This window comes from Meriones unguiculatus, chromosome 1, assembly GCF_030254825.1.
Source record: "Meriones unguiculatus strain TT.TT164.6M chromosome 1, Bangor_MerUng_6.1, whole genome shotgun sequence".
NCBI classification, from domain to species: Eukaryota; Metazoa; Chordata; class Mammalia; order Rodentia; family Muridae; genus Meriones; species Meriones unguiculatus.
This window is the reverse complement of record NC_083349.1, coordinates 160,047,153-160,060,834: the sequence shown is the minus strand read 5'-3', so window position 1 is coordinate 160,060,834 and position 13,682 is coordinate 160,047,153. Positions and strand designations below refer to the sequence as shown.

Genomic DNA, 13,682 nt, shown 5'->3' with positions numbered 1-13,682 from the left:
CTGTCTTGTTTTCCCATCGACCTTCAACAAGCTTCTCCACTCTAGTTTAAGTTTCCTCAAAAGAGCATTGCTAGAAACCGCAAGCATGTCAAAGCACAGTATCATACACACACAGAATTAAAAGGACAAATACTTAAACAAGTTATTCTCTCTACACAGTAGTCCTCCATTTACTTTCTGTGTGGAACCTACCTGAGAGATAAAGGCAGCACTGGAACTGATACTCATTCTTAAACCACCCCCACTGTCTTTTCAGACCTAGCTGGGGAATCTGTGCCAGGATGGGCATGTGGAGTCAAAGGACAGCATGTAGGAGTTGGTTCTCTCCTTCCACGAAGTGGGTCCTGGGCATCAAACTCAGGCCATCAGACTTGGTAGCAGGTAACTTTGCCCACTGAGCCATTTCACCATCCAATTTGCGCTCACTGATTTAGGTACCATAACCATCCCTAAACTTTTTCACTCGCTGACTCTTCCCAAATGGGGTGTGAAGATTCATAACTTGCTAACTTTTTTTCTGGATGACAAAATCCTTTCATAATTTGCTTCCTGGGTCACAGAGCACTGTCTGTGTTCCATTAAGGGGCAAGCAATGGCCAGTGTGTGTTGGAAACACAAATTAAGACACCAAGCAATGAAAAGGTGAGCAAATCCCAAGCGTCATGCTTCCCACCTCCTGCTAGTCAAGGGCTGCATGGGAAGCAACAGCACCACCCACAGAGGAACAGCACAGACTGATGTTGGCCTTGGCCATAGCAGAAAACATTCACTGCCTCATGTGTGGCCAAATCTCATCAGACACTCCACTCCAAGAGTGGAACCTAGCAAGAAACAAGACAAGGTCCACAAACTCTCAACATATAAATGACCCTTGACACAGGGAGAGGAAAAAATACCATGACGCCAGACAGACAGCAGGAAAAACAGAGGCTGTAGACATGGTCACCCAGACACCACCTGAGAACCCATCATCATACCAACAGTTGCATCTGCCGCTGCTACTGCTGGGCGTGCTCCTCCAGACCAGCCCTTTCTCAGACACAGCAACTATCATAACATGCTACTTTGCTGACCACAACATGCCTGCTTCTCTATCCTGCCACCTGTTCTCCTGTCATGGTGGGAGACACTTACATGCATCCCTGCTTCAGATCACAAACCCTCTGAGGGCAGGTACCAAAACATAGCCCTCAGTGTTGCTCTGCTCTCCATGCTTCACAGACATGGCCCAGGAACCCTCCACCACTGCCTCAGCTTACCTGTCCTTGTACTTGATCACTGCATCCACGATCTTCTTCATCTTCTTGGTGAGGTTGGGTGGGTTTGGGGACAGCTTCTCAGCAGGTGGTCTCCCACGCTTCTTCTGCTTCTTGCTCTCCTCGTCCTTGTCACGGCTGCGGGTGCTGGTGGTCGGGGTGGAGGAGCCGGCCTCGCTGTCTCGCTTGCGCTTACGTGAGGATTTCTTCTGCCGGACTTCCTCTTCGATCTCCTCCAGCGTGCCCTCCTCGATGGCCTTCAGGGTCAATAGTGGTAAAATAGGACAGCCAGCACCCAGGTCGACAAAGAGAGGCCGCGATGCACGCTCCTGGGGCCCGGCTAGGGAGGGAGGAGGCCCCCACACTGACATCCTTCCAGCATGGCTGGCTCAGGGCACAACATCTACTGGGAACCCCAACTTGTTTCCTGAAAGTAGGACAGGCCAGTGCTCCTCCACTTTGATGCTTCACCCAGCACCCATTCAAAAACAGACCACACAGGAACACAAGATCATACATGGGCCAGGCAATAGCCCAACCATATGGATACAGACACCTGGAAGACCTTGTGAGGCTCTGTCACCAGCTACTGACATTAAAAAAAAAGTCACTATTGGTTGATTGTGTGCATGTTGTATACACATGTGTATGGCAATGACAGCGGGGGTGGAGGTCAGAGGACAAGCTGTAGGAGTTGGTTCTCTCTTTCTATCATCTGGCCCCAGGGACTGAATTCACAGGTCATCAGGCATGGTGACAGTCGCCTTTACCTGCTGAGCGACCTCACTAGTGGCCCATTTACTTCCTGAAACAGTGGTAAGCTGTTTTAGTGTTGATTGGTACAGAGTACAGTGGCATCAAGTGCCCACAGTGCCTAGCAGCCATCACTCTCAGAACCCTTACTCAGGCCAATATGTGAGCCTCAGTGTAACTGCGGGGCTGCAGCTCGCACAGCTCAGGCCTACCTACACTGTTGTAGGCCTGTCTCCCGTCACCTTTACTACTAATACTACTGTTGCCTATTTACTTTAAGATTTATTTAATTGCTAGGTCCCCTTAATTACTCGTTTCAATGTAGCCAACGCAGGCCTTGAATAGCTAATCCCCCTGCCTCAAAATCCGCAGTTCTGAGTAAGGCATGTGCCATCATGTGCAGGTTTCCTGTCCATTTCTTCCTCTTCTCACTCTTACTCTTTGGTGCTGAGGATAGGGTTCTCAGGTATCAGCTAAGCAGGTCCTAATGTACAGTCTCCCTGTCTGCTCAATCTTTCGGTGCACTAGCTATACTCATTTAATTCCAATCAGTTCTTGGACAACTTAAAGTCTCCCTCTTTCTTCTTTTCTTAAGATTTATTTTATGAGTGCTGGAGAAATGGCTCAGTAGTTAAGAGAACTGGCTGCTCTTTGAGAGACCTGAAATCTCACACGGATGTACATGAAGGCAAAACACCAATGCAAATAAAATAAAATTAAATTAAAAAAAATAAAAAAACATAAAAAAAATATTTATTTTACTTTTTCTGTGTGTGTGTGTGTGTGAGAGAGAGAGAGAGATCCCATGAAGCCCAAAACAGGGAATCAGATTCCCTGGAGCTGGAAATTAATGGTAGTTGTGATTTGTGTGCTGGGAACAGTACTTGGATCCTCTGAAAGAGTCATAAGTGCCCTTGACACTGAGCAGCATCTCCAGCCTCACCCTGCTGTAGTGCTGTGGCTGAGACCCAAGACCTCACAGGCTTGCCAAGGCCCTGGCCCCTGAGCTCCGTGGGTCACACCTTTCCATTGCTACTTGATCCAGGGGAGACTGCCAGCAGACTCTCCTTAAATCAGCTTCCTCATGGTGAAGCTACTCAGATGAATGACACACTAAATAACAACAAGAATCTTTGTTAACTTTCAAAGAATCTTCTAGCAGAGCTTGGGATCAAGGGAGGAGCCTGGATCCAAAAGACCTAGCAGGTCACTGTTTCACACCTAAGGCTCTCAATCATATAACACAGTAGAGTCGGGCTAAATGTCACAAGAGAATGACAACTGCGCTTCAAGCAGAAGCAGGGTAGAAAGGCATCTAGACCAAGAAAGCAAAATTAAGGGCATGTAGCAGCAGGTGAGACATAATTGTGGGCTCTGCTGCACAAGCAGAAAGGAGTAACTGTTCCCAAGTTCATGTCTACCCAGAACTTCAGAAACCTTATATAGAAACGAGGTCCTTGCAATCAGCTAATGATTTTGTTTTGGCAGGATGCAGCAGTGACTGAGTCCTGGGCCTCAAGCATGCTAGCCTAGCAAGGAGAAGTAGCCCCAGTTCTCTTTCTATTACTTGTAAATACATGCATGCATGGGCATCAGCATTCCTGGAGCTGGAAATATAGGTGGCTGCTGGGAAGTAAACTTGGGTCCTCTGTAAGAGCAGTACTGTTATTAACCACTGAGCCATTTCTTACATACCCTCTGTCCTCTTGTGTGATTCGGGTGGTGTGGAGTGGTGTGTGTGCATGTGTGTTGGGGTAGGGGTAAGGGTAGAGACCAGAGAGAGGTGGCCACAAGCCAAGAGCTGGAGCCTCAGAAGCTGGGAGAGCCAAGGGTATTCCCCAGTGTCCCCGAGAGAACATGATCCTGCCAGCAATTTGCCTTTAGTGTCCTGGTTCTCCAACAGTGGGAGAATATTTCAGAATTACATTGAGTGGCACAATTATGGTATTTTATTTGAGCAGCTCTAGGAAGAGAATACAGAGGTCAAGCCTGGGTAGTGGCCAGATGAACTGGGAGATCTGGGCACACAGAGTGACTGGCCTGAACAGTGGCTGCCCATTAGCAGCATGGAGGAGAGCTGGTTTTAGAGGTTTCACTAATATAACCTAAATTTTGTGACACAGGGGCTTCAGTAATCCAGGGCAGCCTTGAATTTCTGATCTTCTTCTTTCTCAATCCCCCCAAGTGCTAGGGTGACAGGCATGTGCTACCATACCTGACTTTGTAACTGTAAATTTATTATAACATAAGATTTGTTCACTGTGAAAATTATTCTCTTCAGCAAATGCTGTTAGGACAGTTAGATATGCATACACAGTATTTAAATTGGATCTCAGTTTTTACACTATATAAAAACTCAAAATGAATCACAAAACTTAATGTATGAAATAAAAGTATGAGGGCTGGGAGATAGCTCAATGAAAAGTGTCTGTTGTGCAAACTGAGTTTAGATTCTTAGTACTCTACATAAAAGCCAGGAATGGTGGCATGCATCTTGAGCCCTGGTACCTGTGAGGTATGTGGAGACAGGCTGTCCCTGAGTTTAATGTCCAGCCAGTTTAGTGTCAATAGAAAACACTAAAAGGAGCCAGAAATGATGGCTCAGTGGTTGAGAAACACTTGCTGCTCTTCCAAAGGAAGAGGTACACAACCTTATCTAACTCTAGTTTCAAGAGATCTGATGCCCTCTTCTGGCCTCTGTAAGCATAGACATGCATGCAGCAAAACACCTATATACATAAAAGTCAATAAATCTCTGGGGAAGAAATACCCGAGACACTTAAATCCATGAAGTGTTCTTTTCTTTTTTTAAAGATGTATTTTTATTACTTTATGTGTATGAGTGTTTTGCCTACATACACATCTGTGCACCACATGTATGCCTGGTGCTGTGGTTGCGCCTCCATCTGGGTGCTAGGAATTGAACCCAGGTCCTTTGCAACAATAAATGCTCTTAACCAATGAGCCAACTCTCCAGCACCAGAAGTCTTCTATTTTTAAAAGAAGTGAAACTTCAAAACTCTCAAAACAAAAGGCAAAAGCCAAGCTTGGTGGTTCATACCTATAATCCCAGCACTTGGGAGACTGAGGCAAGAGGATCACCATGAGTTTGAAGACAGCTTAGAGTACCAGCTAGGGATGAAAAGCAGATTCTATCCCACAAAGCATAAGGAAAACCGAAACAAAATAGAAAACAGGAATTAATCTTTGTGACCTTAAATTTGGCAAGTTTTAAATATATATATATTAAAGCATAAACAATAAGGATAAATAGTACTGTCAAGATGGCTCACAAAAACTTGCCACTAAGCCCCAGATCACATAATGGAAGAGAACAGACTCCTGCAAGTCCTCTGACTTATACAAGTGCCATGGCATGTGTCTGTGCCTGCACTCACACAAAAATGTCATATACATATACAATAATAATAAATAACTTAAGAACACTCGTGATTCCAAGCATATCAAGGAGGTAAAAGGGGAGGGTCAGGAGAGATGGCTCAGGGGTTAAGAGCTCATACTTCAATTCCTAGCACCAATGTCAAGTGGCTCACAACCTCTACCTCATCCTGTGCAACACCATCTTCAGGGAACAGATGTCCTCTTATAGACTCAATGGCTTGTAAGTACACACAAATTAAAAACAAAATGAAAGAGATGAAAAAGAAACAGAGAAGAGGGATCTACTGCTAAGTGCACCTATGATAAGAAACTTAGAAAGATCTACTGGGCTGGAAGATGGCCCAGTGAGTAAAGGTGCTCGTTGCCAAGCCGAGGACCTGAGTTAGGTCCCCAGGATCCACATGGTAAACCGTCAGACTTGCCTCCCATCAAGCTGTCCTTTAAGCTCCACACATGCCATGGCTTGTCACCACTGCACATACAAATACAAATACATACAATTCAAATAAAAAGAACAATTTAAATTTTTTTTTTTTTTAAAAAGAGAAAGAGTAGGTACTGCTATGTCTATAATTTCAGCTACTCATGAAGCTGAGGCAGGAAGACTGTTTGAGCCCATAAGCTGGAAACCAGAATGGGCAACATAGTAAGAATATTTTCTCAAAGGGATAGGGGTGGGTGGAAAGGGACACGAACAAATAGATAAACTTCTCTAGAAGATACAGGATTGGGAAAGAAGCACACAAAACACACAGTCAAGGTAAGAGATGACAGGTGTTAGTGAGAACGCGGCAAGGCCAAGGAATGGCCCACAGAGCATGCAGGAGCTGATTCTACCGATGCCATTCCCAGGTACACACCAGCGGCTCCACGACGACACACCATGCCATCCAGAACAGCCCCTCAAAGGAAGCAACCCAAACATTCACCAACTGGTGTATGGATAACACGAGGGACACCAGCCAGCCTGCAGGTGCCAGCTCGTAACAGGCAAACAATTTAAAGGGCAACACGGTGCTTGCCTGTAATGAGAGCCTCTGGTAGGGTGGAGAGGACACAGGATAAGAATGCAAGGCCAACCTGGGCTACACATAATTCATCAATTAAGATTTTGCTCAGTAGTGCTCATTAGCAGCACATAAACTAAAACTGGAATAGAGAAGGTTAGCATGGCCCCCCGTCAAGGAAAACACACAAAGCTGTGAAGTGTTCCATGTTTAAAAACAAAACCCAACAAGTGCACTAGTGGCTGACAGGGTAAGGCAAGTGAAGGAGTTGAAAGAAGCAAGGAGAAGAGTGGGGCTTTTGGGGGATGATGCAGCTGCTCTAATGCTGCCAGGAATGCCCCGTGACTCTAGCGATGGACCTTCAAAAGATGCTACACGTGGCACGTAAATCCCACCTCAAAATCAATGCACAAAACGTAGCAGATGTGCTAACTTGAATTTAAAGTCTCCTACTGCTTTGCAAATGTAGAACGGATGACAGATCCTCTAGGAGTGACGGCATTACTACAGAAGGACCGTCTCCCTGGGAGCTCCTGCCCTAGTTCTGGAGTACTCTGAGGACTGGGTAAGCCTCCCAAGGTTTGTTGAGTATTCTGAGGACTGGGTAAGCCTTCCAAGGTTTGTTGAGTATTCTGAGGACTGGGTAAGCCTCCCAAGGTTTGTCCAACTCCTCTGGCAGCTTCTCTTTGCCAGGGTCTTGATATGTAACCCAGGCTGCACTTGAACTCTCGATAATCCTCTTGCCGCAAGCTCAGGATTAAAGGCCCGAGCTGCACTCTGCCTTCCCTGGCATGCTCTCTAGATGAGGCTCTTCTGAGCTCCCAGGAGGAATCACAGCTGTCTGGCCACCCAGCAGGGCAGCATGGGTCACCTCTAGACTACCACCTGCCTTCTCCTAATAGCTGCTTCTGGGCTGTGCTCATAACATGACTTCAGGGCTAGACTGCGAATCACTAACACAATGCTAGCCTTGAGGCCAGACACTTGGTACTACTCACCCATGCCCTCACTCACCACCTGCAGCTACTGCTGGCTGGACAGCTGCTATGGACTCAAATAAAGCTGTCCTCCCCTCTACGTGCCTAGGGGCATCAGCTCAGCAGGAGGCAGGGATTGAAACCTCAGTGTTCTCCAAAGCTAGACTGGGAGCCCAGCTCCTGGCCACCTCCAGGGGAACTTGCTGACCACTATTCGGGTCTCTCATCAGCCAGCCTCATAAAGAAGCAAGCACCCATACAGAGAGCCCACAGAGGCTGATAGCGTGCTAGGTGCTGCACAGTGACAGCAGGTCTTTTCCTTGCAGCACTTACAGAGGGAAGAACTAAAGGTCCCTAGGTCCTACTGGAAGCCATGCGTGGTCAATGCAGCCAACGATGTGGGAAGGTATCAGCTTGAGATGACCCAAGAAGGTCGGCCTTTGCTCCCAGCCCTGCCTGGCATGGTCTACTGCGCACAGCCCTCTCAGGCATGTACCTTGAGCCACTGTTTCTCTGTCAGTGAATCGCTGTAGTCCACCTCCTTGCGGTGGCGGGAACCACGGCCAAACATTTTCTCCTCTTCCTCTTCACATGTCAGCCGCTCCACCTCAGCATCGTCCTTGATGATCCAGGATGGGAGCTCATCCTCTTCCATCAGGCGTGGCTTCCGCTTGGGGTTTCGGGCCTCTTCACGCCGACGGTCCAAGTCCATGCGCTGTGATGCGGGATGGTGGGCAGAGAGTAGAGAGGAGTCAGTACAAGGAATAACACCCCCAGAAGTGGGCCTCGCAGGGGCCAGCCCACTACCTGCAGAAACATTAGGTGCTCAGAAGTTATGCAACAGTGCTTCATTTTGGGGCTGACCCGACCTGGCTCCTATAACAGACCTTGGTAAGAGGGTCGATCTTGGAGTACAGGTATGTGCACAGCACAGCCTTGGAGGAAGACACCAGGGCTACTGAATTCAGATGGCACTGAAAGAGCTTCATCTCAACTTCATACTAGCACCTAGCGGCACTTGGGGGATCTGTGGCATTCTGCAGACAGCATTCCGGCCTGCTGTGTCCACTCAACTCCTTTATAAAAAGCAGGGAGCCTTTGGACAAGCCGCCCACAAAGTCTAAGAGTCACATACAGATGGGGGTGTCCCTCCTGACTCCCAAAACACGAGGGCCAGCTCGAGGCGTAAGGAAGCTATATGAGGAGCAGCAGTAGTTCCAGCAGCTCCAGAGATAACACTATCACCACTGAGTCTGTGTGGCCCCAGTCCAGGTGCTCACCATAAAGAGGTCAAACTCTTCTTCGTGCCGGGCAATCATCTGGTTGACGGTCTCATCATCAGGCACCTCGTCTTCTTCCTACAAGATTGCAAAAGATTTAGTATGACTGTGGTGCGGCTATGCTGGGTGGTGGCCAGGCTCGGAGGCGAGCGGTGGCATCCGTCCGTCCGTAGAAGATGAGCTGATGAGCTGGAGGTCCCAGGCTGGCTGCGGTGGAGGATCCCACACGTCAGCAAGAGGCACACATACGCACACGCACGCTCCGTGGGGTCAGGCCCTTGCTGGCCAGTCTCAGCAAGAAGCCGAGAATTGAGTGGGCGTGGAGACTGAACTACCCCTCTCACCTTTAGAGGTGGCTCCTCCAAGTCGGGGTTGACGCCCGCTGGCGGAGGGGCAGTGTGGGCGAAGCTGGCACTGCCGCTGCCCGTGCTGCAGTGTCTGCTCTGTGGATAAATACAGGACTTCAGTCTCCAGAGCTGTCAATGCGGCGTCTGTCACCAGCAGTTTCGAAAAAACCCACTTCAAAGGGAAAGCAAGTGCGCATCCTCTTTCTGCTCAGCCCACACTCCCTTTACTCCAAAGGGACGCAAAAAATCAAAATAAAAACCAAAAAACCAAAAACAAAAAAACAAGAGTGCAAAAAAGGTACAAAACCGAAAACAAAAGCCTCATGCATCCACCACTCACGCTGGGCCAGGCTGGCATGGTGCTCACCTCATCCTGCTCCTCATGCTCCAGGATGGCCTGCAGGAAGGCACGCCGCTCATGGCTGGATGACTTCTGGTCGAACATGCCTGCCTGGATCACCTTCTGGTCCACATTGAGTTTGTATTTGGCAGCGGCCAGAATCTTCTCCTCCACGCTGTTGACGGTGCACAGGCGGAGCACACGCACCTCATTCTGCTGCCCAATTCGATGGGCACGGTCCTGTGCTTGCAGGTCCTTGGGAAAGTAGGCGGGTCAGTCTGCTGAATTCTAGACAACATGCTTAACCCTGGCCTGCAGCCTCAATAGCCAGGAACCCAAGAATGGGACCTGTGACTTGTCCCTAGGAGCCTGGAGGCGCCTTGTTGAGCCCATAACTACTACTTTCCTGGGACCCAACAAATACTGCTCCCCCCCCATCCAACATTCTATTTTAACTGTAAGTTTAAGAGTGTGTGAGCACAAAGGAGGGTGTCAGAGAACCTGGAGTTAGAGACGCTGTGAGTCACCCAACACAGGCACCGGGAACGAAACTCAGGTGCTCTGCAAGTGTATGTTTTAACTGCTGAGCCACCGCTCCAGGTCCTGGATACTTCTTTTTTTGAGGGTAACCATAAGCCCTTGTCACAGCTCCACAGCATAGCCATGGACTCCGACACTTCTGTGTAACATGGACCTAAACCAAACATTTAAGAGCCTCAAATCCTCTATGCTGATTTGATACAGAGGGGCTCTCTCATCTTCAGTATAGACTGAGCAGATGGGTATTGGGACTAGGGTAGTTAGCTCCATGGTGTGGCACTCAAAGCTGCCAATATTTTTTCTGTCATTCCTAACAAAGTGAGACTGAATTTCTCTTTGGGCCAGCTGTGTGGACAGGCTGAGTGTCAACAATGTTCCTCAATTTAAGACTCATACTTGTTCATAAAAACAGAAAGGACTTGTCTAACAGTTGGGCCCAAGTATATCAGTATGCTTGCTGGTAAGACTGACATTGATGACGTGCCCCTGGCTGGCCCTGCAGTGGCCTCTGCCTGGCTACCGTTATTACCTGACCATCTCTTAGGAAATGGCCCAGCAGTAGCAACTGAGCAGAAACTACATTGGCACTCATCACAGGAATGACAGAGTGGCTGCCTCGGCCATTTACCCATCAAATAGATAATTTCTACTAGGTCTGGGGCAAGGACATGCCAGAGATTATCAGTGTTGAGTGGCTAGCCGCACATAAGTGGCCAGCATGTGAGGACAACAATCTCACTACTGTGGCAATCACTTATTTTCAAGGCTGATCTGATTAGAGCACTGGTTCTCAACCTTCCTAATGCTGCGACTCTTTAACATAGTTCCTCATGTTGTGGTGACCCTAACCATAAAATTATTTCCGTTGCTACTCCGTAATTGTAATTTTTCTACTATTAAGAACTGTAATGTAGATATCTGCATTTCCAATGGTCTTAGGTGATCCCAAAGAAGTTGTGACCTAGAGGTTGAGAACCGCTGGACTATAGGGTCCTGTAAAAGTTTGCCAAGACAGATAAAGTTCCCTTGGGATACTAATGGCCACTGAATAAACAGAAAAAATAGACACCTGCCCATTTGGCTAGCAGGAAAATGTCCTGGAGCTGCCCGGTTCTGGGACACCTTGCAGCAGAGGCAGCAGTCAAACAGCTTTCTTTACATGTGTCCTCAGGAGAGGTGACAGGCAATGAATGATGGCTAAATGAAATGGGAAAAGACCAGCACATGTCAAATGCATTACCAGTGTGTGTACCTGGCAGATGCGGAATGATGATGGGAATGGGGGCACCAGTTCACCTTGTATACTGGCATGAGCATTGCAAACTAAACCAATATTGTATACCTGTATGAGGAGAGAGGACAAATTTGCTACTTGTCTTCCAACTGTTACATGTGCAAATACGCACACCCTGCACATTCCGGCAGGGGTCCTCAGGGCAAATGTGCTAAGGAGCAAAAAGAGGTAATGAACAGAGCACACTGCTTGCCCAGGTCTGGTTTCACTGAGTGGGACTGTGGGGGGATACAGGACAGGTCTGGAAGGCTTGCACGCTCACAAGTACTCATCATTACAGTAAACTAGCCTGCTCCCTACTTTTGTCTCAGCTACGTAATCCAAAAACTGAATGGTTGCTGTAATGTGAGGGATAGAGCCTGGAGCCATGTAGGCCAGACAAGGGCTCCATCCCTGAGCTGGCTCCTACCCATATGTACCTAGAAATAACTATATGATTGTTGGAAAGAGTGCCCTCCCCAAGTCAGGATGCAAAGTCACTTCCACTTTGGAAAGCAAGAAGGAAACCAACCCTGACCACAGTGGTCCAGCAAATGTATTTTCACAGCTCCCAGGCTAGGGAGGGCATCCAGAAGGCAGTGGACACTAAAGCAGGAGATATCCCTTCTCTGCCGGTGCCTTTACCTGGTGGGGATTCCAGTCACTGTCAAAGATGATCACAGTGTCAGCTGACTGCAAGTTGAGGCCCAAGCCCCCGGCACGGGTACTAAGCAGGAAAATGAAGTACTCAGAGCCAGGCTCATTAAAGGTTTTCAGCAGCATGCCCCGGTCTTCTGCTTTTGTGGTTCCTGATAGACACAGGAGAAGAGGGTCAGGAGGGTGACCTAGGGTGGGAGAGCCAAAGGAGCTTGTGCCCTGGCATCAGAGATAGTGTTGCAGGGTATGAGAGACACAGCTGTGGCCCTTCTACAGTGTGTAAGTGCCAATCAGACAGGAACTGAAGATGCAGCAAGTTGTTGTTGAATGCCACTATGCCTATCTCAGGAGATTAAAAAAAAAAGGGGGGCCCACAGACCAGCTGTGTTCTGTATGACACAAACCACTGAAGAGGAAGATGGTAGACTCCTGGGCTGCCATCTGCAGGTACAATGCCCCCTGATTCTTGTTCACTCTGTCCTGAATGAGGATGGATACCAAGTCGCTGACAAGGCCAATGCTGTACTATGCCAAGGTACAAAGTACCTCAGCATTAGTGGCCTAGTGTGGTAAGATAAGCCACTGGCCACAGGGCTGGCACTCACTGTCGACTTTCTTGCAGCAGGTTTGGCTGGCATAAAAGCTGCACCCACCGCTGGCAGCCTTCCTTTGGCTCTCAGTTCACAGAAGACTATTAACAGGCCTGCATCTCATACTTGCCCCTCAAGGCTGAAAGTAGCCCTACCTGTGATATTTTACCGTGTCCCTGACCTTCTCCTGCTCCTTGAATAGCTATGCTCCCACCAAACAAATAAAAGTCGTCAGGGACCCTTCTTCTGGGGACAAGACCTGCATAAAGACGGACCCATTGCTCACAAGGACAAGAGGTGGCAGCTGAAGAGGCCCAGCAATCTGGACATCAGCAGTGTTTGGCCAGGACTGACATGTGTGAACACACAGAACAGGATGCTGGTTTAGTAAAGGTGGTCCTGGAGCAAGCACTGTAAGAGCTGGAGCCAGAAGTGCGTCTGGAAGTTCTGGGCAGCATGGCATGGATGAAGCTCCACAGGAACAGACAAAAACATGAAGCAACCTAACCCAGGTTGGTAGTCCCTGAAACCACATCTCTATAAGAACAGTATAAAAGGTCCAGGAGATAGGTAGAGTGGGCATGAGAAGGCAGAGATCTAGAGTGAGGCAACCCAGCTCCTAAGCCCAATAAAGGCTCTGCAAAGCAAACAAAAAGCTGCTAAGCCTTGTTGGTCCTGAGCTCCCCAAGTCTATCTTCCAAGAATGACAGTGTAAGAAACTAACTACAAGGCCTCCCAGACTCCATGTTCTCTTAACAATGTGAGCCTCTTCCTCCCCAAAGTGTCTCAAGGAGGGAAGGAAAGGTGGAAAGACATATTGTGGCAGCTGGTACACAGAGCCTCCTGAGCAGTGCCTGACCTTGCCTGCAAGAAGGCCATGGTTCCACTACAACTAAGCCTCATTCAGCTCTGGGCCAGGCCTGTGAGAGGCCATGGCAAAACAGTTCAGGGGAAGGCAGCTGGCCCGCGGCTGGGCGAAAGCTGGTGTCTCTGATGCCAACACTGGGCAGCAGTACAGCCTATCTAAGGATGAGGGCGAGATGGAGAAGAGCATGCACCTGGGTAGAGCTCTCCGGGAGCCAGAGAACTCTCAAGGCTCCATTTCAGAAATGCTCTTATGTTCACACACGTGTGACAAAGGTCTGTGTAACTTCAGCTGAAATGGCACTGCCAAAACCCAGGGCACCAAACCCAGCACTGTAGTGAAGACTCCAGCAAACAGGAAATAAACACCTTCAGGTCCTCCTCCCTGTTCCAAGC

The 13,682-nt window shown here is 48.5% G+C and overlaps 1 protein-coding gene and 1 pseudogene across 8 annotated transcripts in view; one reads left to right on the top strand and one right to left on the bottom strand.

The window, feature by feature from the left end:
• Nucleotides 1-13,682, bottom strand: part of Smarca4 (SWI/SNF related, matrix associated, actin dependent regulator of chromatin, subfamily a, member 4) — a 96,523-nt gene that overhangs the window by 15,388 nt on the left and 67,453 nt on the right. For 3 of the 8 annotated variants that reach the window (XM_060370603.1, XM_060370594.1, XM_060370597.1), the window contains exons 25-30: nt 11,821-11,984; nt 9,390-9,617; nt 9,020-9,118; nt 8,676-8,753; nt 7,893-8,110; nt 1,260-1,523 (exon numbers count right to left, since the gene is read on the bottom strand). In XM_060370603.1, the coding sequence (XP_060226586.1) occupies nt 1,260-1,523; nt 7,893-8,110; nt 8,676-8,753; nt 9,020-9,118; nt 9,390-9,617; nt 11,821-11,984 (1,051 nt within the window). Of the gene's footprint in view, nt 1-1,259; nt 1,524-7,891; nt 8,111-8,675; nt 8,754-9,019; nt 9,119-9,389; nt 9,618-11,820; nt 11,985-13,682 lie in introns of all 8 variants that reach the window. The other 5 variants (XM_060370620.1, XM_060370616.1, XM_021643770.2 and 2 more) reach the window with 3 other exon arrangements.
• On the top strand, nt 6,533-6,632 carry LOC132651258 (U6 spliceosomal RNA; annotated as a pseudogene).